The sequence below is a fragment of the Lissotriton vulgaris genome, chromosome 5, assembly GCF_964263255.1.
Source record: "Lissotriton vulgaris chromosome 5, aLisVul1.2, whole genome shotgun sequence".
In the NCBI taxonomy this organism is placed as follows: domain Eukaryota; kingdom Metazoa; phylum Chordata; class Amphibia; order Caudata; family Salamandridae; genus Lissotriton; species Lissotriton vulgaris.
Genome location: NC_141693.1, coordinates 197,693,973 through 197,717,341, shown reverse-complemented (window position 1 = coordinate 197,717,341; position 23,369 = coordinate 197,693,973). Strand labels below are relative to the sequence as shown.

Below are 23,369 nucleotides of genomic sequence, written 5' to 3'. Positions count from 1 at the left end.
TTTGCATACAACACTATGTGCAAGATGAAGGATAGCAGCTGCCCACAGAGAAACAGAAGATCTCCACCAGTTTTGAAAAGACCTGCTTGGACCATTCTTTAACGCTTTCTCAACCTGAAGCTAATGTATTTCCCAATACACTTTGCTAGTAACAAGCACAAATGCTGCGCTGCTGTTTATCTACTTGGCTGCACTGCAGCCCAGGCAAGCCTAATAAGTCAAAAAATTAAGAAAGTGACTTGAAGCCAAGCCCTACCAGAGACCTGAAGACTATGCCAAGTGAGAACACACCCTTCAATCTGCATCTTTTATTTCTTGTGCTCCCCTGATAGTTCCTTTCTGTGCTGAGTTCCAGCACACAGTTGCCCTGCACATGAACTGGATTAAGAAAGGGTCTGTGAGGTCCCAGTTTGTGCTCGCCAATGGCTCACTCTTATCGTGTCCACCTCATCACCGTATTTCCCCTCTTCAATGCAGACATTTACCTACAGTCTTTAGGATCCTTCAGTGATCGTAAGATGAACAAGTTGCTTACATTCGGTAATGCCTCATCTGGTAGAGTCTCCTATCTAGTTACAGATTCCTTACCGTAGATTTATCCCCAGTCATCAGATTGGATCTGCAAATTTTTCATGGGCAGTACTCCTATGCACCTGTAGGTGCCATAATTCGGCTCCACTTGTCATCAGCACTGGTAGTAGTGTGCACGATGCCTATATAGTCAGTGCATTGACATCCGTTTTTTTTTGTCACTTTCTACACCAGAACACTGATCACTGGTGTGAAAAACTAGGGCCCTGACCCTAGAAAATTGTTTGCAGAGTGGGGAGGATGGATGGGTCGGCAAGCAATCTATGGCTAGATAGCCGCTACCAGATAAGGTGTGATTGAAGGAAAGTAACTTGTTCATCTGATAGAGACTTCTAGCTGCAGATTCCTTACCTTAAAACAGATAGCCAAGAAATACTTTCCTGGAGGTGGGTCTGGGAAACAGATTTTAGACCAAAGAGTCCTGCTTGACAGAATGAGCAAAGTATCTATCCCAACGGGCCTGACTGTCCGCGCATTATTGTTTGGTAAACATGTGCAGAGATGTCCACATTGCTGCCTGGATTATGTCCAGGACCACAACTCACAGCCTTGGCTGAGCGCTACTGGGTCAGGTGAAGAATAAACAAAATAAATTGAGACAGGAGAGTAGCTAGGGGATCAACCTGTTCCTCAGCACACCATGCCACTAATGTATTCCAATGGTCAGCGAATAGCGTCTTGGTGGGGGGGTGTCGCCAAGAAAAAATTGCAGACTTTGTGAAAGATGGAAAGCTGTCAACTTGCATTGCTCAATCTCCATGCATGATGGCAGAAAGTTGACTGGTTCAGGTGGCGAACCCTCTCCTGCTGCTGAGACAGAAGGTCCACTTGAAAGAGCAGTCTGATTAGAGGACTGATAGACATGCTCAACAGCTAAGCATACCTGAATCTCTGATCCCAGTCTGAAGCTGCAAGGATGACTTAAGTCCAGTCCTTCCTGATCTTGAGAACTCTGGGCTGGAGTGGTATGGGCAGAAAGACGTATAGGAGGCCTCAGCTTCACTTGAAACTAAAAGCTTTTTCAAGCGAGAATTATCTTGGAAACTCCAGCGCGCAGAACTGCTGACATTGCGTGTTGTCGGTGGTGGCGAATCAATCTAACCCAGGCTCTTCCTACTGTTGAAAGACACCTTGCACTACCTCCAGATGGAGACGTTGTTCATGATCTGCTAGGCATTGTTGGCTGAGTTTGTCCGCCCTGGCTATCCCCAGTGTTGAACCACCAGGAAAATGCCTGATGTTCCAGCCATATCCAGAGGCACAAGGCTTCTTGAGAAAGGGTTCATGACCCCTCCCCACCCTGATTACTGCAGTACCAGATGGCAGTGGTGGTGTCCATGAACACCTGCACAAGCATTCCTTTGATAGAGGGTAGAAAGACTTTCAATGCCAGTCGGATCACTCTGAGCTCCAACAAGTAATGTGGAGCTCGGCTTCCACCTGAAAACAGAGGCATCTGATCTCTGCCTCTCCCAGATGGCTACCTATTCCAAGAGTGACGCATCTGTCACTACTGTCAGACCTGGTTGGGAAAGGGAGAGGGTCTGCCGCTGACCCAATTGCGGTTTGTTAGCCACCGCTGCAGATCTTTTGCTGTGCCCTACGAGATCTGGACCATGTCACAGGGATTCCCATGATGCTTCACCCTCTGGAACTTCAGGTCTCCCTGCAGGGCACGCGGATGTTAGCCGGCATGCGTCAAAAGGAGGAGGCCATGAGTCCCAGCAGCCTCAGAGCCAGTCCCACTGAAACCCAGGAGAATTTAAAAGATCAGTATCATAGCCTGATCGCCTGGACCTGCTGTTCTGTAGGATAAACCCGAAACTGCTGTGTCAAGAACAGTAGGGACAGGCGTGACCTTGGTATGTTGATGGTGAACCCCAGCGAGTGTAGTAAGGAGGTTTACCGTAGTCTAGAGCTGGGAGATGACTGCTTGAGACAAATCCACCTTTAACAGCCAGTCGTCGATATAGGGAAATACTGGCACCCCTGATCTTTGCAGATCAGGTGTAACTACCACTACCAACTTGGTGGATACCGGAGGGGCGCTAGTAAGTCCGAACGGGAGCACGGTGAACTGACAGTGCTCGTGGCCCACCGTGCACCTCGGGTAGCATCGGTGGGCAGGCAGGACAAGAATGTGAAAGTATGCATCCTGCAAGTCACACGCTATCATCCAGTCTTCTGGGTGCAGAGCATACAGCACTTGAGCGAGTGTGAGCATTTTGAATTTCTCCTTTTTCAGGAAATAATTGAAGGCGCAGGTCTAGGATTGGACGAAGGCCTCCGCCCTTCTTGGGCACCAGAAAATAGTAGGAATAGCAACCACGACCTTCTTCTGATGGTGGCACCCTCTCTAGGGTTCCTTTGGTCAAGAGAGCTGCTACTTCCTGGCAGAGTAAGGAGAGATGGTCCTCCATCTGCCTGTCGTGAAAAGGTTGCATGGGTGGAGGGGCAGTCATGAATTTCATGACTGCTCCTCCGGACAATTTGGAAAACCCAGCGGTCTGATATTATTATTATTTTTTTTTTTAAACCTTTATTCAAAAAAGGAGATACATGCGCAGGCCCACAACCATCATGGCCGGCCGCAAAGACAATCAATGAAAACAGGAGAAACTGAAGCCAATCAGTATACAGGATATATCAAGACATACCAGATGCGGTTGTGGGGCTCGCTAATAGGATATGAGGTTTTCATTTTTAAATTTTAGAAAAAGAGTAGGGGCTGCAACAACAAGGACATCGCACCTCACAGGATAGGAACACAAAGGAGACGATCGGGGCGTACCCCAATTACAGTCAGAGATAGGCTATAACTAAAGCGACTATGCAATCCGGGCAGCCACGGCGATAGTACTGGACAGTAAACCACATTACAATAATCCACATTTCTAATAATCACCCCAGAGAGCCTACCCCCCAAGAACAGAAAAACAGAGGCTTGTCTAGAAGCCGAAAAAAGAAAAAGAAAGGTGCAAGACCAAGAGACAGCCAAACCTACGAAAGAGGAAAGAACCCTGCCAAAGCCGGAAAAGAGCGATAGGGACCATAGAACAAAACAAACTAAAATAACAAACCCCCCCCACACCCGCCACCCTGCACCCCTGTAATGGCTACGGCCTAACCCACTAACAGCGTGCCTGTCGCCCCGGAACTGCTCCACAGAAGGGAAAATATAAGAAGTATAAGAAGTTGAGGAGGAGAAAATCAAACAAGCCCCCGGACACCTGATACCCCCAGCCGGCGGTGACCCCCCCATAGCACAATCATCATCAATAAAGCAAAAACAGTCAGCAGTATCGCGGGGACGGTCTGATATTATTGACCTCCAGTGGTGCATGTGATGGTGTATCCAGCCACCCACTGGTTGCACATGATGGTCAGTGGTCAAACTAAAGGGGTTTGGAGGCTGTGGCTGCCAAGTGGGGGACTGAAGGGGGTGGACATGGTCGAGCTCTGGCCTGAACTACGAAGTCTGTGGGTGCGCACCCTCTGCCGTGCAGAGTCTGGGAAGCTTGTGGGCCGTGGTGGTTGTGCAGGTAAAGGCACGTCTGTAAGCCTCTTCTGTGGTTCCAAAGGCAGACTGAGGTTGACGCGGGCCATGGAAAGACCCAAGTACCTGGCCTCAGCCTTGCTCTCCTTGAAGCGCTTCAGCACGGCGTCCTTCTTGTCTTCGAGGAGACAGAAGCCATCAAAAGTCATGTCCATAAGCAAAGCTTGGCAATCCTTTGACAAACCAGTTGTCCTCCACACAGCATGGTGCCTTAAGGCCACAGATGAAGAAACCGCTATGCCTAGCGAGTCGGTCATGTCCAGTCCACATCTGATTGTGAATTTAGCTGCACCTCTCCCATCAGCCATAGCTTTTAGGGCATATGACCCGGCCCTGCTCCAGGACCATAGGCAGCACTTGCGCAACCAAATCCCACAGCGAATGGTAATAACTACCCAAAAGGCATGCAGTTTTCACAGACCGCAATGTCAGGCTGGCAGAAGAAAACATTTACTTGCCTAAGGTGTCCATCCTCTTGGATTCCCTATCTGGTAAAGTGGTAGGGAATGTGCCAGGGTTTATTGTGGAAGTAGAGTCTTGGACCACTAAGCTGTCCAGGGTGGGGTAGGGTGAGGAAAGAGGGGTCTCCTGGGGCGGGGCATTGGCCGCGTACAATTGTCTTGTTCACCAGAGCCCCTGTGTAGACCTTGGACCTGGCTCCTGACATGATATCTGTGAGTGCTACGTTAAATGGGAGAAGCGGTTCTGCAGGGATGACTACCGGCTGAAGCCCCTCCGTCAAGCGCTTCCGAGGGCAGCTGAAGGTCTAGGATATCGGCCGCTCTCATCACAATAGCAAATGTCACATCCTCCTCCATGGCCACGGTAGGAGTAGACACCAAACCATTATCTGGGGAGTTGTCCAGTCCACTGGCATCTGCCAATTTCTCGCACCAATGCATGTCAGGGGCTACAATTCTTCAGGGTCCAGTGGCCCCTCCCAGTCTTCCCCAAGTCCTAGCCCATAGGAATAGGACTCCGGCTGTGGTTTAGAGGGTTTGGCTCCAGTCCACGCAAGAGTTTGCATTGCCCTTCCGGTTCCGTGCCAAAATTTGGGATGAGATTGGACACCGCACTGGGAGCATAAACATCGGAATGGGTGTGGAGGTGGTCAGACTGGCACCGGACCAGATCCATCTGGTGATCCAAGGTACTTAGTCAAAGCACACTTTATTCGGTTTAAAAAAAAACATAAAAGCCACATTCAATACATATACATTAAAATCGCAATTCATTTATATACAAAAATCAGGGATGACCATAAATACTGGACCTTATTTGGCTCATAGAATTAAAAACCAGTAGAATTATACCATATTTACAATAAAATGTTCAGTGGAACCCGTTTATTCCTACTTCTAAAAGCTTCCGTTAAAAAACTGGCAACACTGAAAGTAATGTAGACATTGCCCAACATCTGGAGGTAAATTAATGCAGGTCTGACTTGAATAAAGCCAGCCTCCCTCAAAACAGGTAACAGGTGTTTTTTCCTGGCGGCAGTATAAAGCCCACAAAACATCATAAAATGCATGGTATCTTGCTGTGAGAAATTGTCACACTCAAAGGGAGGGGCATCTTCTGGGTTGTCCCATGATGGGTAACAGCCTAAAGAAAACTGAATCAAATTAAACCTAAGTCTGACTAATAGCATTCTATGAAGAGGTCTTGTGACGTATATCAAATATGGTTCCAGAGAGGGTGTAGTAATTAACATGGAGTGTGATCTTACAGATGGTTTCATTAATTCTTTCTCCTCTCTCTTAAGACGGGCTCTCTCCATAAAATGGACCTTGATCCACTTTACATCTTCTCTCCTGATATTAGATGGAGTTGAAAAAAGTTCCAGTCTACCTAAGGCAGAAAATGTATTTTTTAGATACTTCAGCCAGGGTATTTTCATGGCATGGTCCAAAGAAATGACATCTTCCAGACTAAGGTGATTCAAAGTTAATTCTGGATTTAGCCATATCTTTGCCCAGAATAAAAGGGGAGCCAGGTTCAACTTATCTGCAATGTAGGGCAAACCTACTTCCTCATGAATAGAGAACGTGGGGGTCGATTTGGGAACTGAAAGCAATTGTCTGATTATTCCATTTTCTACCCTTTGGATTTTATCTTGGGTAGCGTAGCCCCACAAGGCGGCCCCATAGGTGGCAATGGGAATACACTTCGTGTTATAAACCTTTAACAATGCTTCCATTGGCCTAGCCCCCAACCTTTTTGTAAAACCCAACCGTGCAGCTGTCGAACGGGCCAAAGATAAACTCTTCACCTTTATCTGAGGAACCCAGGACCCCCTTTCATCAAAGAAGACCCCCAGGTAAGAGAAGACCAGAACCCTTGAAATCACCTCTCCCTTACATATGAATGTTTTAGTTCTGAACTTTCCTCTCTGTTTACCCACTACCATAGAATGAGATTTTTTGGCATTTACCTTCAGGTCAAGGTTATCCATAAAGGAACCAAAACGATCCAATAATATCTGTAGGCCAATACCTGTGCGGGCAATCAATACGTCGTCATCCGCGTATAGGAGGGCCGGAACCTGTAGTCCTCCCACATGCGGAGCATCTACCCCCACCTCCTCTAGATGTTTTCCCAACCCGTTTATATAAATGGTGAAAAGGAGGGGGGCCAGGATACACCCTTGACGGACCCCTTTCTCTGACCTAAATGTATGCGTGCACCTCCCCTCATTTGTGACCCTAACCTTGGCGAATAAATCCTGATGTAAAGAGGCCATAAAAGTGACCAAGGAAGGGTCTATCCCCATCTCGAGGAGGATACACCACAGTTTGGACTTATTAACCAAATCGAAGGCCGAGGAGAGGTTCATGAATGCCAGATAAAGAGACCCCTCCCCAGCCACCGCATATTTGGCGATCAATAGGTGCAAATTCAAACATTGGTCCAAGGTACCTCGTTTCTCTCTGAACCCATATTGTATGTTTGAGAGCCCCCCACAGACCTCCAGATTACCACTGAGTTTGGACAATAAGACTCTGCCTAGAATTTTAATGGCCGAGTCAAGAAGGGAAATAGGTCTGTAACACCCCGGGTCCTCACGTTGTCCCTTTTTAAAGATTGGTACTATAATGGAGGTTGCCCAGGTATTGGGGAACACGTTTTCGTTTGCTGCCCTAAAAACTTTAGTTGGAACCTGAGACCAAATTGTCGGGGAATGTCTGTATAGGTCTACAGGTACGCCATCCGCGCCCGGCGCCTTATTTTTTGAGGTCTCCAAAATGGCCTTCAACATCTCCACCTCAGAAAACTCTACCGGGGGGGACTCCCTAACAACCAATTGGCCGTACGAGGCTGTACTATTCTTGTCTCCATAAACATCTTTAAAATGAAGGACCCACTTCTCATCCGGAATGACGCAGTCAGTGACTGCGTTTTGTGTTCCGACAAAAAAAGGGTGGTTTATGATCTCCCAAAATTTCTTACTGTCTCGCAAGACGTCAATAGAAAGGAGTTTATCCCACGCCTCACTTTTAATTGCGTGTTTTCTCTCCTTTAGGGTGAGTTTATATTCCCTCCTTAGATTGGCGATGAGAGCCTTGTCCCTTGGTGTGACTTTTAACGCCCGCTTCAAACGAGTGTTTAGTCGAGAGCAATTTGAAGTCAAACCACTTTAAGGTACTAGGCGCTCTTGGAGGGCTTGACTGTCAGATCCCTCGATATTTGAACATATATCGTTTCAAACGCCTGTATGATTGTTCGGTTTGGGGCCTCTTGATTTAAGCATGTTTCTATGTCTCCCTCGATTTTGGGCAATAAGGTTGCCATAAAATCATCTGGGATTACCTTTCCCCACTTGAGCCTCCTACCCTGATCAGTAGGGACAAGTACCGCCTGCCCCTTGGGGCGGCCCCAACCCTCGCGTTTAAGGTCTCCCCCGCACATCACCAAAAGCACAGGATTGTGATCACTGTAGGCTGAGGGAATTGTCCTATAGGATTTCACCTTGGTGTTTAGACCAGGAGTGATGAATATATAATCAATTATGGAACCTTGAGGCGTTCCTTTATAAGTGGGGACTCTCTCCCCCCCACCAGTATTGAAAGATTCATAGAGATTAAAACTAGCCAATAAAGCTTCTAGCGCTTCACCTGTTTTTGTATGTTCAAAATGGGGAATAGATGCCCCTAAAAGTCCTGCATGTTCATCTATATAACAGGGGAGATTACATAAATGGGTATTAAAATCGCCCATCACAATGAGCTCAAAGGCAGTGTGCTTGTTGGCACAGAAATTAAGTAAAAATTTCTCCAGGGGTGCAATGTGAGCAGTATCCATTGCCCTCTCCCAAGAATTATAAAAATTAATTAATAGGATGGAACTGTTCGGTGAAACAGTCCATTCCACGATCAAAAGATTAGGGAAGCCTGACTCCAGTTGCATAAATGACCCCGCTAATTGTAGAGAGAAGAGGAAAATTAGTCCCCCTTTCGCTCTCCCCGCCACACTGGGTATCGCTGGTACAAAAAAGCTAGCAAAGCCATCTAGCCAGATGCTTACTGAGGTTTCCCAGGATTCTTGAATTGCTATCACATCATGGGAGGAGATAAAATTGGTCCATAGCGGGTCTTCCCTCTTCGCTCTCATGCCTGCAACATTCCAACTAAGGATTTTACATAGTGCTTTGTCCTCATTCTGCGGAGTCCCAGTTATCGGGGCGACTAGTGTAATGGTGGAATTACTAGAAATTCGCCTACACTCAGGCCTATTTACCGGGGACCCCAACCGTCATTCGCAGTCATCCAGACCGCAGAATGCCTCAAATCTATTAGTGTCTCCAAGGGCGTAAAAGGCAGCAACTGGTCCATTCCCCTATTTCCTTGCGGGTGGTCTGTACTTCTATAGTTGTTCCCGTGCCCCCTATGAGGTACGGTGTTCCACCCGTATACGTTTTTTGGCAGTGTGAAATTTGGAGCCTGCCACGTATTTTGGTTGTTATATATTACGGGCGGATTATTCAATAGGCCAAAGGGTGCCTCAAAAGGCATCATGGGAGTCACCTGAGATCTTGGATAAAAGTAGGTCAGATCACAGGGAACGATTGTTGAACCCGAGGTCCTTGGCATCCAGTTTAGGATGTGTCTGACCGCACTTGGGTCCCCAAAATTTATGATTATTAAATCACCCTCTATATCTTTCGCTCGACTCCCCAACCAGGAGAGCCGCCGCACATGGACAATCTCTCCATTAATGTTGCATGGGAGAGGTCTTTGCTGGCCGAGCCAGTGCATGATTTTATTTTTTAATTGGCTAAAGCCTTCCCTCTTATTATCTTCTAAAGTAGGGACGCCCGTGAGTACGACAACCATAGGGTACCGCGTCAGGTGGTAATTCGACTTGGCGGCCCCTCTGACTTCCTACTCTGTCTGGATGTGCCCACCTCCCTCCTCTCCAGTGCCAGCTGTACCAACCCCCTTCGGAATTTCCTTACAAATGCGTTGGACCGGTTGATTAGATACCTTAGGTGGATTCCCCCCGTTATGATTGCGACTCACCGGGTTACTAGATGAAGTTAAGTCCTTTTGGTGTGAGGGGATAGAGGTTGGAACTACGGCTGCGGGGGTGCGGCTGGCTCTACTGGTACTTTCGATGGTCCTACTTTGTTGGTAATAGCCGTTTCTATATCCCCCAATCGTTGCTCCAACCTCTTCAACCTCTCTAATATGGGAGAAGTGAATGCCCTAAATAAATGTTCAATGCTGTCAAGGGAGAGGGTCGACAGTTGTTCCTTGGGTATATGGTTACTGGTTGATGGCGAACCAGGTCTGGCTCCAGTCATTGTAGAGGTGTTTATAGGGGGTACCTCCTGGGCTGGGTCGAGAGATAAAGTAGCGTTTATAGTGGGTGTGGGTGTAAATGTGGCTTTTCTACCCTTTCTTCCAAAGTCCATATGACTGATCATAACTCTTTGTTGGACACCTCCCCTCTTCTGTCTCTTATTTGGTGGGGGACCGATGGCTTTAACAACTTCCCGCTTCCCAACTTTCTTTTTCCCCATTACTGCTCGAGGGTTATCAGGTATTATTTCTATTAGGGTGCTGGTATCACTGATAACCAGTGTATTATTTACTTCCACACTATGTTAATCTGGGGTAATGCGAACACGGGTGATCTATTTTTAATGGATTCAATGGAACGACGCCGGCGGCCCTTCGTTCAGCCAGGTCGCATTCCCTTTCTATGTCGGGAGCAGGTTTTCTAAAATAATTATCTAAAGTTCCTTTGCTATGTCCCCCTGCGTCCGACAACAGATTTTTCTCTTGGTTAGTGGCCATGAAGACTGAGAAAGTCAATGTTGGTTGGAAAGTATAGCAAGGCTGATGTTATCTAAGATAATGACTTCAAATTACCCGAGAATAATTTAAGGTAATAACATAAAACCCGTACCCCGGATAGATAAATACTCCTACAACCTAGAACCGAAGATATAGATGTTATTAGTGGGGCGACGAGGGAGAAGATCCTTTGGGTTAGTCCTGGCTAAGAAACGCTAAATGAAGTGAGGCAGTGAATAAACAATACCAATGAATAGGCTCGATACGAGCGCATGACATAAGTGCACAATATCAGAAACGGAACAGTCTTACTTATTGCGGAACAGTTCAGAGAGGGTGCAGTGGAAGTTAGAGACCAGGCCCAGCCCAGCCTCCTTGGGCCTCCGAATGGCCTCAAAACGGCCCGCCCTTGTCCCGGGCTTCTCCCGGGACGCTCCTGCGCGCTCCCGCACCGCGGTAAAGGCTTCCGGTTAAATGGGGTGTGGACAACACGGTGGGCGGGGCTAGCAGGGAGAGCGGGCCAGGTGTAGCCTATTGGCCGAGCAGGGACTCCTGGGAGATGGAGTCCCCGCACACGCTCGCAGCCCTGCTACTCTGCCCCTTGACTATCCCCAGTAACAAAGTCCTCCAGCCGTCTGCAGCAAGCACACCAGTGTCCTCTTCCACGCAGCGGGACCCGCGAAGCGGGTTCCGCAAGTTGTTGAGTCAAGCGAGGAAGGGCAGCAGAGGGGAACACTTCAGGAGGCAATCCGATTCCACGGTAGCACGCAGGTCAAAGTCACGGCACAAGGGATCCCCAAGGTACTCTACTGGTGCTGAGGGCTAACCTGTCGGCAGGCAACCAGCGTGGGCACCTCCTGAACCTTTGAGGCCCAAAGGCATGTCAGCGGGGATGGACCACCCAAATCTGAGGAACATGGCCTCAATTTGTGGAGTTGCGTGGGAGTCTCTTTCGGAAACTCTAGGAGGCATAGAGAGCCGGCGCAGGTGTAGGCTCAACCACGGTGTCAGAACTTGAATGATGACACACCCTCGGCTCCTAAGGTGAGTTTGACGGATTGAAGTCTAAGACCTCTTTGGCATCTTACTCTTCTTCTTTTTGTGGGACTCAACTGAACGCCTGCATCGGAAATTAATGGCTCTGTGTCCGATCCCGGGACCTTCCCCCCTCGACCAGGATCGAGACTATTGCAGCGTTGCAGTAAAAGCTCCTTCAAAGCCTTGGGTGCATGGCAGGTCAACTCGTCGTGGTCACCCTGAAGACACCAGAGGCTGATAAGGAGAGGACTCGTTAACAACATCTTTTGGTGACAGGCGCTGCAGGGCTTGGATCCAGTTTTCTAGCGGCCATTCCGGCCATGCAAGTAGAAAAACTCTTAAAAGAATTTTGACAAATTCGAAAAAAGTGTCAGTCAAAAAATGACTGTGGGTAACTCTCTTCGCATCTGCGCTTGCTGGCGTGGAAGGAAAATAACTGATGTCAGCGTGCTGGAGTGGTGCTTACATAGGCACCGTGCAACTCCCATCCAGCGCAGAGGACGCCACGTGTAATCTAGTGATGCCATCTACTGGAGTGCAGGGTTAATGCTCACATGGAACTTCTGGATTCAATCTTACACCTTGGGATAATTCTAAGGTAAGGAATATGCATCTAGAAGTCTTTATCAGACAGACAGGTTTTTAGGAACTTAGCATCACCAAATTACCACCATTGTGGGTAATCTTCCTGGTTGCATTCCGAACTTCTAGATACTCTTTTTCCATAACAGAGTTGTCCTTTCAATTAAAATTATGAAGATTTTGGTGGAATGGTTTCAATTTTCCATTTTCCATTGACTGTTGAGCCATCTCCTTCTATTAACAGTAAATGCATTGTTACATTCCTGTTACCTTTTTAGCAATACTCTGGACATTACAAATGGTAAAGATCAGGGGCCTCCAACATTTTCTGTAGTGAGAACTTGTTCTGATCAGTGAAAATCATTGTGAGCTACTGAAGGCTAAGAAACCCGTGCATTGTGACCAGACACCACCACTCCCAACTTTATTGTCTTTAAGCCAAATGTCTTTAGAGCCAGATACTATGATTTGAACAAAATAATTTGACTAGGGGCACTTTGACAGGACTGCCATGTGTGTCAGTGAGAGCGTGTTCTTTGAGGCATGTATTAACGTGTGTGTATGAATGGGATATATGCGTTTGGGTGACTGAGAGCCTGTGTTGTATGTACTAGTGGCTCAGGACATACCGTTAGCCATATATGGCACTGGTACATATACAACACAAACATACAAGTATTTTTAAATGGGAAAAATGTAAAGCGCAGAAAAACGTTCTTCAAAAATGTTCACAATATAGAACATTTTTCGGCACTTAAAATTTCTCCCACTTAAAATAATGGCTGTATTAAATATGACCCTATGTCTAAGATGCATGCTGTGTGTAAAAGCAGCGCTTTGAAATGGAGGAGTAATAAATGGAAGAGAACATTGTATATATGGATTCCATATGCTATACTGATTAGTAGAGGGCACTGATCGCCAGAGAGGGTATCCATGTGCTTGGAAAGTGTGTAGGTGTGTGGTCTCCAAGAAGCTTATACTAAGAACTAGGTCTACAGTTTCTTGCAGAACTCAAGAAGTGAGGAGGAGGAGGTTCTGATATGTTGGGGAAGGTTGTCCATGCCATGTCCATAAAACTCATAATTTAAGTTATATCCCATTTCCAAGTGTTACATTTACAAACACCAGGCACCTTGCTCCCAGTGGCTCGTAGCCACGGTGCCATATGTATAACAGAGAAATACAGCCATTTGTTTAAATCTGAAGTATTTAAAGTGAAGAAACCTCAAGACAGTGGAGAAAGACATTCAAGCTACATGTTTAATAGAAATATTTTTCTGCACCTTAAATTTCTCCCATTTGAAAATGTTTTAATTTTTCAGTTATAAATAAAGCACAAGGCCTGCTAGCAACAAGAGGCCTGCTTTATGTAAATGCAATACTTTGAAATGGGATACAATTAAAATGAAGAGTTAACTTAATCATAAAGGTAACTTCATTTTAATTTTCTCCCAGTTACAAGCATTGAGAAATATCATTTTGTTTTCACTCTCCTATATTTAGTTGACAAGGGTTTTATTTGAGTTAAATACCCCCGTGCTTCAGTTCTTCACCTCTGTGCCCGAGCCTGGGTCATAAATCTGACTGAGCACTTCTCATTATCAGGCCCTTCTATCTTCAGCCTGATGATGATGATAATGTAAAATAAATACAGCTTTACCTTAACCTTAAAATGAAAATGTGACCCTGTGCTTATTTTTTTTTAAATGAACTCAAGGTTGTGAGCTACCTGATGTCTGTGAGCTACTGGTAGCTCGCGGTCAACTTGTTGGAGACACCTGGCATAGAGCCTATACATACAAGAGCTTTGGCTTATCACTCGGTTACTCCAATAATCCTTTTTAGGTCTCGTCTATTCTACCCCGCAGGGATAAATAGGCGAGATTATAGTAAGCGGAAAAGAAAAGTCTACCTAGCTGCGGATCGCGTATAGTTCATGTGAGCTTTGCGCGTGCACATCATCGGCAGCCACATCACACACCACCATTTGTCTGTGCCTCAGCATCAGACTTCAAAGGCTGCCGCTCCCCCGCCCCCGCATCAGACTGATAGGAATGCACTCCCCCGCCCCTACCACAGCAATGCCAAGAGTTATTTTTTTTTGTTTTTTTTTTCTACATGGCTCGTTACTGTCTTTCTCTGGCTCACATTTTACTTTCTTCTCTGACTCATGCTTTTTTTGTCGGATCGTGCATTTCTTTCCCCAATCTTTCGTCTGCTAGTACTTTTTTTCCCCACTCTTGTCGGCTCGAGCTTTTTTCCCCCCACTCTTTCGTGGGCTCGAGTATCCCCTCCCCCACTCTTTCATCGGCTCGTGCTCCCCCACTCTTTCTCAGTGCGTTTTTTTCCACCACAACTCACACTGCTGCACGCCTCACACTGTTGCACGCCACACACTGTTGCACGCAACACACTGCTGCACGCCACACACTGCTGCACGCCACACACTGCTGCACGCCACACACTGCTGCACGCCACACACTGCTGCACGCCACACACTGCTGCACGCCTCACGCTGCTGCACGCCACACGCTGCCGCACGCCCCACGCTGCCGCACGCCCCCCGCTGCCGCACGCCTCCCGCTGCCGCACGCCTCCCGCTGCCGCACGCCTCCCACTGCCGCACGCCTCCCACTGCCGCACGCCTCCCACTGCCGCGCGCCTCCCACTGCCGCGCGCCTCCCACTGCCGCACGCCTCCCACTGCCGCACGCCTCCCACTGCCGCACGCCTCCCACTGCCGCACGCCACACGTCTCTGCACGCCTCACGCCGCCGCACGCCTCACGCCGCCGCACGCCTCACGCCGCCGCACGCCTCACGCCGCCGCACGCCTCACGCCGCCGCACGCCACACGCTGCTGCACGCCACACGCTGCTGCACGCCACACGCTGCTGCACGCCACACACTGCTGCACGCCACACACTGCTGCACGCCACACACTGCTGCACGCCACACACTGCTGCACGCCACACACTGCTGCACCCCACACACTGCTGCACCCCACACACTGCTGCACGCCACACACTGCTGCACGCCACACACTGCTGCATTACTCACACTGCTGCATGCTGCACACTGCTGCAATACACAATGCTGCACGCCTCACACTGCTGCATTACTCACACTGCTGCATTACTCACACTGCCGCACGCCTCACACTGCCGCACGCCTCACACTGCCGCACGCCTCACACCGCCGCACGCCTCACACCGCTGCACGCCACACACCGCTGCACGCCTCACGCCGCTGCACGCCTCACGCCGCTGCACGCCTCACGCTGCTGCACGCCTCACGCTGCTGCACGCCACACACTGCTGCACACTGCTGCACACTGCTGCATTACTCACACTGCTGCATGCTGCACACTGCTGCAATGCATAATGCTGCACGCCTCACACTGCCGCACGCCTCACACTGCTGCATTAAGAAAGTGTAAGCTATTGGCTTTGTGAATATCAATGCTATTAATTTATATATTTTCAAAACCAACACATAATACAAATAATTGTCATTTACAATACCAATAGCTCACACTTTCCTAATGCTAGACCTATTGCATTGCAAATACTTGTTAGGGTTAGGTATCCCGTTTTACTCTACGTACATATTCATCTAACTTGAGATATTATTAGTGTTGTCTTTTCAAAAGCTCACAATTCTGACAGGACATTTAATTCTGCAACTATGTTGTATTGTAACCTTTCTCATCCACATACATCCTAATATGAGCTAAGCTTTTAATACTCATCCAGAGTTATATGGAGAGTCAACGAGGATTGGGAGGTCACCTTTTAGTTCCAGACTTAGGATCCAGTGCCCTGGCTGGGCTCCATCCATTTCATGCTAGATACTGCCTTATTGCTCTTGCAGCTTAAAGGACTGGGGATAAAGTGTAACACCTATTTTTACATGTTTGTAATGGAGGGTATAGTTGTAATTTGTATTAATTGAAGTTCTTCGTTTTCACTGTCCCCTGATGGCCAATTAGGAAGTCACTTTTGTGAATGGTAAGATAATTGTCTCGTTTTCTATAATTATATAGATGGTAATGGAGGTCTGTACCGTGCACTGGAGGACAACAAGATCCTGGAAGATATGGAGCGGCGTGGCATCCAATATATCCACGTCTATTGTGTGGACAATATTCTTGTCAAAATGGCTGACCCAGTCTTCATTGGGTTCTGTGTCTCACGTCAGGCAGACTGCGGTGCCAAGGTGCAGAGCATTTTTTTATATATTTTCACTGAGTGGAGAGTGATGTGTCCATGTTACTTATTGTCTTTGCCATAATTCTGCTGTGGTATAAATCTTTATTTATCTGAGAGTATGGTGAGTTGACAGAGTCAAGAGAAGGGCTGTTTTCTGTATAGTTTGGTTTATAAGGAACTTATTTTTGTTTTTACTTGAATGCTCTGTGGAGTGATCTTTTTTTCTTGCGATATTCATTGATATTTATAAACCCAGATTATGTCTACCTATGTTAGAGGCAGAAGCATTTAACATTGTTCATGTTCGAGGCATGTGGGCTGCTGAATTCATATCTGTGCATAGATCGCCGGCTAGTGTTGGGTCCGGCCGGATGATTGCACATTGTTGTCCTGGAAGAGTCTTCGAAGTATCACAAGATAGGTGGCTCCTCCCCTGGACTACAGTGCGCATGGGCATCGACTCCATCCCCAGATTGTTTTTTTCCGCCATTGGGTTCGGATGTCTTTGGTTCCCTCTTGTCGGAATCGATAGAGAAACTTTCCTTGAGACCAAAAGGTCTTTAGTTTACGTCGGTATTGTCTTGCGTTCGGCTTAACATCTTCTACTTCGGTTCCGAGCCGAGTTCTGTACTTCCGCGTGCTTTCGGCGCGGAAGGCCTTGTCGACGCTCCAGACTCATCGACCATACATCATGGACAGAAGTCCATTCAAAAGATGTCCGGTCTGCAACTCCAAGTACCCACACATCGATGTCCACCCCGTGTGCAAAAAGTGTCTGTCGCCGGACCACGATGAGGCCAAGTGTATGGCCTGTTCGAGATTCAGGTCCAAGAAGACACTCAAGCTCCGCCGAGCTGCGCGCCTGGAGGCACAGCAATCTGCACCGGCGCCGACGGACATTTTCGATGCTGGGGAGGTCGAGGAGGAAGATATCCAGGACGTCTCGGAATCAAACCCCGCGTCGGACATCGAAGAAGACTACGACGCGGATGCCGAGGTTTTCGAAAGCGAAGATGTCGTCTAGGAGGTAGGAGACGACGACGGGGCCCTCTGGGCCATGGAGGATAGCTCGGACGAGGAGCTCCCTCAAACTGACCGTGCCTGTCTATAAGGCCCAGGTCGAGGGATCGCCTTCGGGCCTTACCCAAGACCTTGATATCAGTTCCTCAGCCCCGCCTTCGGGCCCGGCCACGGACATTAACGAGTCACTCCCGGTGAAAACGAAACCGAATGTGAAATCTACGGTCTCGACACCAGATACTGCGCAGGGGCAGGTATCGAAACCGAAAGTGCGCATCGCATTAGTCGGATCGAAGACTTCTGAGGCCTCGGCGCCGAAGAAAACTAAAATGGCCGTCGAGCCGAAAGGCCAAGTCAAGGTTGCCGAGCCTAAGGCTACCGCACCGAAGACTAAGGTGAAGGTGTTCGGCGCTGGCGCATCGGCGCCGAAGACGGTCGACGCCGGCAAGGCTCTGGTCGAGCAAAAGAAGGCTGTCGACGACACCAGGAAGTCTCTTGGCGACCCGAAGAGGCGGTCCGATGACCCGAAAGGCCTCTCTGCCCCGCTTCCACACGACCAGGCCAAGGGCGCTGCGCCACGTGAGTCGACTCCGAAGGTAACCTCGAAGGACTCAACTCCAAAACCCTCCTCGAAGGACTCCGTGGAACCGGCACGTCCATCTGCCGCTTTCACAAAAAAGGTCACTGAGTCCCTGCAGCGCATTAGGGACGGCGCCGCGGCGGTCGAGCCGAAGGACCCTCCGCCTGCCAAGCCTCTGAAGAAACCGGCTAAGGCCTCCACGCCGATCCTCTTTACCTTGCCGCCTAAGACGGCGCGGAAGGCTTTCGCTCTTAGGCCGGGGGCTGACGTGCCCGAAAAGGTCTCTTCGACGCCGAAGGCGGCGTTGATGGTCCACGGCCCGCGGCCTCGACAACCCTCGGAGGAGGGGCGTCAAGAACATTTCATCGACGCCGAAACGGGCAGGCTTTCCGTTCTGAAGAGGAAAATCACCACAGAACCTCAATTGGAGTCTTACAAAATCCCCCTCAAAAAGAAAATGGACTCTGCTGGTACTCCAGCCTTGGTGGAGCCCCTTTCACCACCAATTCATGAGGTCTCGCCGACTTACTCCGATGTGGACGCTGGTGAGGGCGATGAGGAGGTTGAATATAGCTATCCGGTCTACACAGACCCAGAAGATACAACTGAACCCTGGTCAGCTGGTGGTGACCCTGGGGATCCTCATTCAGAACAAGACCCTCAACTCTTCTCTGCTAAGACTTCACCTACTGAGGACTCTGCTGCTTTCAATGCCCTCATTGAACGGGCCGCTGCCAATCACAATGTCCAGCTGCATGCTGACCCTGTGGATGTGGATTTCCTCTTTGACACCTTTTCTGTGTCCGATAAGACTGTAAAAACTCTGTCAATGCTTAAAGGAGTTTTGAAGCATGCTGCTGAGGTCTTTAAAGAACCTACCAGGGCGAGAGTCATCAACCCAAGGATTGACAAAAAATACAAAGCGGCGCCTACTGATCCAACTTACATTAAAGGACTGTTGCCTCTGGACTCCCTGGTCGTCTCGAATGCCCGGAAGAGGGCCAATTCTCAGACTACGGGTGATGCTCCTCCCCCAGACAAAGAATCCAAGGTCTTTGAGGCTTCGGGAAAGAGGGTAGCTGCTCAGGCAGCCAACATATGGCGCATCTCAAACACACAGGCGCTTCTGGCGCGTTATGACAGGGCGCACTATGATACCCTAGAGACCCTTTTGCAACACCTGCCTGATCAATACAAGGAAGGGGCGGAGATGCTAATCCAAGAGGGGAAGCTGATCTCCAACGCTTCCATTAAGTGCGCTCTGGACGCAGCTGATACCGCTGCGCGAGCCATTAACACCAGTGTTATGCTTCGGAGACATGCCTGGCTAAGAATCTCTGGTTTCAAGCCTGACATTCAAACCACCATCTTGAACTAAAACGGTCAACCCAGATCACCTGTTTGGCCCGGAGGTTGACACCACCCTCAAGAAAATGAAAAAGGACACTGACACTGCAAAATCCATGGGTGCCTTGCAGTCCCAACAGTTTCGGGGTGGGTCCTTTCGTATACCAGAGGCACCTCACGGGGTCAGCTTTCACAGTCCGCGCAATTCTACAAGGGCAACACCCAGACTTCTTATACCAACAAGAGTCGGGGTGGATATCGCGGCAACAGCGCCAAAGGCAGAGGACGTGGCAACAACAGCTCCAGGTCCTCTACCGCCAGCAAACAGTGACGCCTTGGCACTGCCCCCCAACCACATAACACCGGTCGGGGGTAGACTCCAGCAGTTCCTGCTCGTGTGGAAGTCCATCACCACGGACAGGTTGGTCAGAAAACTTATCCAATTTGGTTATTGTCTGGAGTTAACATCCACTCCACCCAACATACCCCCAAGGCACCGTCCTATGTCGGACGAGCACTTGCACTTATTGCAGCAGGAGGTCAACGTCGTGCTGCAAAAAGGGGCAATAGAGCTCGTGCCTATGCAGGAAAGAGGCACAGGAGTTTACTCCCTGTACTTCCTAATTCCAAAGAAGGACGGGTCCCTCAGGCCCATCCTGGATCTCAGGCCCCTAAACTTCTACATCCTGTCGGAGCACTTCCATATGCTGACCCTGCAGCAAGTGCTCCCGTTGCTCCAGCAGGGGGACTTTCTCGCAACTTTAGACTTAAAGGATGCGTACTTTCACATTCCACTACATCCTTCACACAGGAAATACCTCAGGTTCACCATACAAAACCAGCACTACCAGTTCAGGGTTTTGCCTTCCGGTGTCACCACGGCACCCAGGGTGTTCACGAAGTGCCTGGCGACGGTGGCGGCACATCTAAGGAGACTAACATCCACGTCTACCCCTATCTGGGCTACTGGCTCATCCAAGCGAAGTCAGCCTAGCAGTGTGCCGCCCACGTGTCCCACACCATTCACTCCTGCACGATCTGGGATTCTCACTGAATTACCCAAAATCCCACCTCCAGCCCGCCACATACGGCAGTATCTGGGTGCGACCATAGACACTCTGGCGGCGACAGCACAGCCGAATTCAGTGAGTCAGCAGAATCCAATCGCTGATCCTGAAATTCAGACCTCAACACTCGCTTCCAGCAAGAGTGTTCGTGCAGTTGATAGGCATGATGGCCTCCTGCATCTCCATTGTCCCGCACGCGAGACTACATATGCGTCCGCTTCAGGAGTGCTTAGCACGTCATTGGACTCAGGCTCACGGGCAGTTGAAAGACTTAGTGTTGGTGAGCGGTCGGGCATACAACTCTCTGCATTGGTGGAATCCACGAAACCTTTGCAAGGGCCGACCGTTCCAGGAGCCTGTGCCACAGATCATCCTGACGACGGACGCTTCTCTCCAGGGATGGGGAGCGCATGTACTCCAGTACACTGTGCAGGGACTATGGACGCATCAACAAGGGAAGATGCACATCAATGTTCTGGAACTGATGGCAATCTTCATGGCACTAAAAGCCTTCAAAGTACATCTGTGCAACAAGGTCGTGTTGATCCGGACGGACAACATGACGGCAATGTACTACATTCAAAAGCAGGGAGGAACACACTCTCCGCAGCTGTCTCATCTGGCTCAGAGCATGTGGAAGTGGGCCATTCAGAGGAACATCTTCCTCATGGCAGAGCACCTCCCGGGCAAAGACAATCAGATGGCGGACCTGCTCAGCAGGCACAGCCACCAGATGCACGAGTGTGAGATACATCCATCAGTTCTCCAACCGTACTTCCGAAGGTGGGGTCATCCAGAGATCGACCTCTTCGCCACAAGGGAGAACGCAAAATGCCAAAGCTTCGCCGCCAGGTTCCCACACCCACAGTCGCAGGGCAATGCGATATGGATGAACTGGTCAGGCAAATTTGCGTACGCTTTTCCCCGAGCACCTCTGATACCGCTGGTGGCACGCAAGCTCAGGCAGCACTCGATGACTCTCATCCTGGTTGCTCCAACGTGGGCTCGCCAACCGTGGTACACCACGTTTCTAGAACTGTCCGTGGTACTGCATCAAAGGCTCCATCTCACACCCAGCCTTCTGACGCAGAGCCATGGCGACATTTAGCACCCGGATCAGCAACAGCTCAACCTGGCGATCTGGCTCCTAAAGTCCTAGAATTCGGCTACCTACACTTACCTTCCGACTGTATGGACATCATTCGGGAGGCAAAAAAGCCCACCACCAGAGCATGCTATGCGGCAAAATGGAAGCGGTTTGTCATTTATTGTGCGGAGCACCACATTAACCCGCTGGATGCTTCTATTCAAAACATTATCTGTTACCTTTTCCATCTGTACAAGTGTAATCTGGCCTATGCTTCCATTCGCATTCATCTGTCTGCAATGGACGCTTATCTCCAAAATAGGCAGCACCTTTCCCTCTTCAGGGTGCCTGCCATTAAGGCTTTTCTGGAAGGGCTCAAACGAGTCAGTCCGCCACGGACTCCACCAGCTCCTGAGTGGAACCTCAATGTGGTCCTTACCAGGCTGATGGGTCCTCCCTTTGAACCACTGCATTCCTGCGAGATTCAGTTCTTGACGTGGAAAGTGGCTTTCCTCATAGCAATTACATCGCTGAGGAGGGTTAGTGAATTGCAAGCCCTCACTATCCAAGAGCCATTTATTCAAATTCATTCCAACAGGGTGGTGCTTCGCACTAACCCTAAGTTTCTACCCAAGGTTGTGTCTCAATTTCATATCAACCAAACAATCGAATTACCTGTTTTGTTTCAAAATCCTGAGTCTCTGGCGGAGCGGATGCTCCATACCCTTGACGTTAAGAGGGCTCTGATGTATTACATCGATAGGACCAAGGATTTTAGGAAAACTACGCAACTCTTTGTCGCCTTTGCACCACACCACAAAGGTAACCCTATTTCCAAGGCTGGTATTGCTAGGTGGATTGTTAAATGTATCCAGATCTGCTATCTGAAAGCAAAACGTACTCTTACCATTCCACCAAGAGCCCACTCCACCAGAAAGTTGGGGGCCTCTATGGCATTCCTTGGAAACATTCCTTTGGAAGACATATGTAGAGCAGCCACATGGTCTACCACACACACATTTACTAAGCATTATTGTGTTGATGTGCACTCCAAACAGCAGTGTTCTCAAAACACTTTTCCAAACTGCTGGAGCTGGCACGGGCGGCCGCCGCTAATGGTGGGACTGCTATGTATTCTATGCACAGATATGAATTCAGCAGCCCACATGCTTCGAACCGAATATGCTACTTACCAGTATGCATCTGTTCTTGGCATGTAGGGCTGCTGACATTCATATCGCCCGCCCTCCTCCCCGGCGCCTGTAGCAGCTGCAGTATTCACATATACTCATAGCATGGTCATCATTCACTGAGTTTCACTCCATCTTGGCCACAATGGCTAAAAACAATCTGGGGATGGAGTCGATGCCCATGCGCACTGTAGTCCAGGGGAGGAGCTACCTATCTAGTGATACTTCGAAGACTCTTCCAGGACAACAATGTGCAATCATCCGGACCCAACACTAGGCGGCGATCTATGCACAGATATGAATGTCAGCAGCCCTACATGCCAAGAACAGATGCATACTGGTAAGTAGCATATTCATTAATGCCAATGGTTTCTTAATTCCCCCCCAATAATTAATTACAACTGTTCTCCATAAACAACTGACTGACAACCACTTTAAGGACACAACACTGGAAATTGCATCAGACCGCTAAACCATTAGAAATCAATTTGACACTCCTTTACTCACTGCAATAATCTAGATTGTAGGACAACGTCAGTTAGAGAAAGTTGATTATTTAGCACTGGTGTGAAGTTTCCTAAGCATTAGCAACACTATTTTGTCATTATTTCCTCAAAACAGGCCTTCATGTTTTAGTTTTTTACTTGCATATTCAGAAATTTGTAATTTTTCGCAAATAAACTGTGCCTTCTGAGTTAGAATTGACAGCTGGATAACCAAATGTACTATGTATTTTTGTCATTCATACTGTCGCTGTTTTATTCTGCTTGCGACATTTGTAACTGTATGCTATTAAGAAG

General features: G+C 48.8%; 1 protein-coding gene across 1 annotated transcript in view; it reads left to right on the top strand.

Moving 5' to 3' along the window:
* Positions 1-23,369, top strand: part of UAP1L1 (UDP-N-acetylglucosamine pyrophosphorylase 1 like 1) — a 292,017-nt gene that overhangs the window by 95,551 nt on the left and 173,097 nt on the right. Inside the window, exon 4 of the mRNA XM_086921152.1 lies at positions 16,113-16,285. Within this exon, the coding sequence (XP_086777278.1) occupies positions 16,113-16,285 (173 nt within the window). The remainder of the gene's footprint in view (positions 1-16,112; positions 16,286-23,369) is intronic.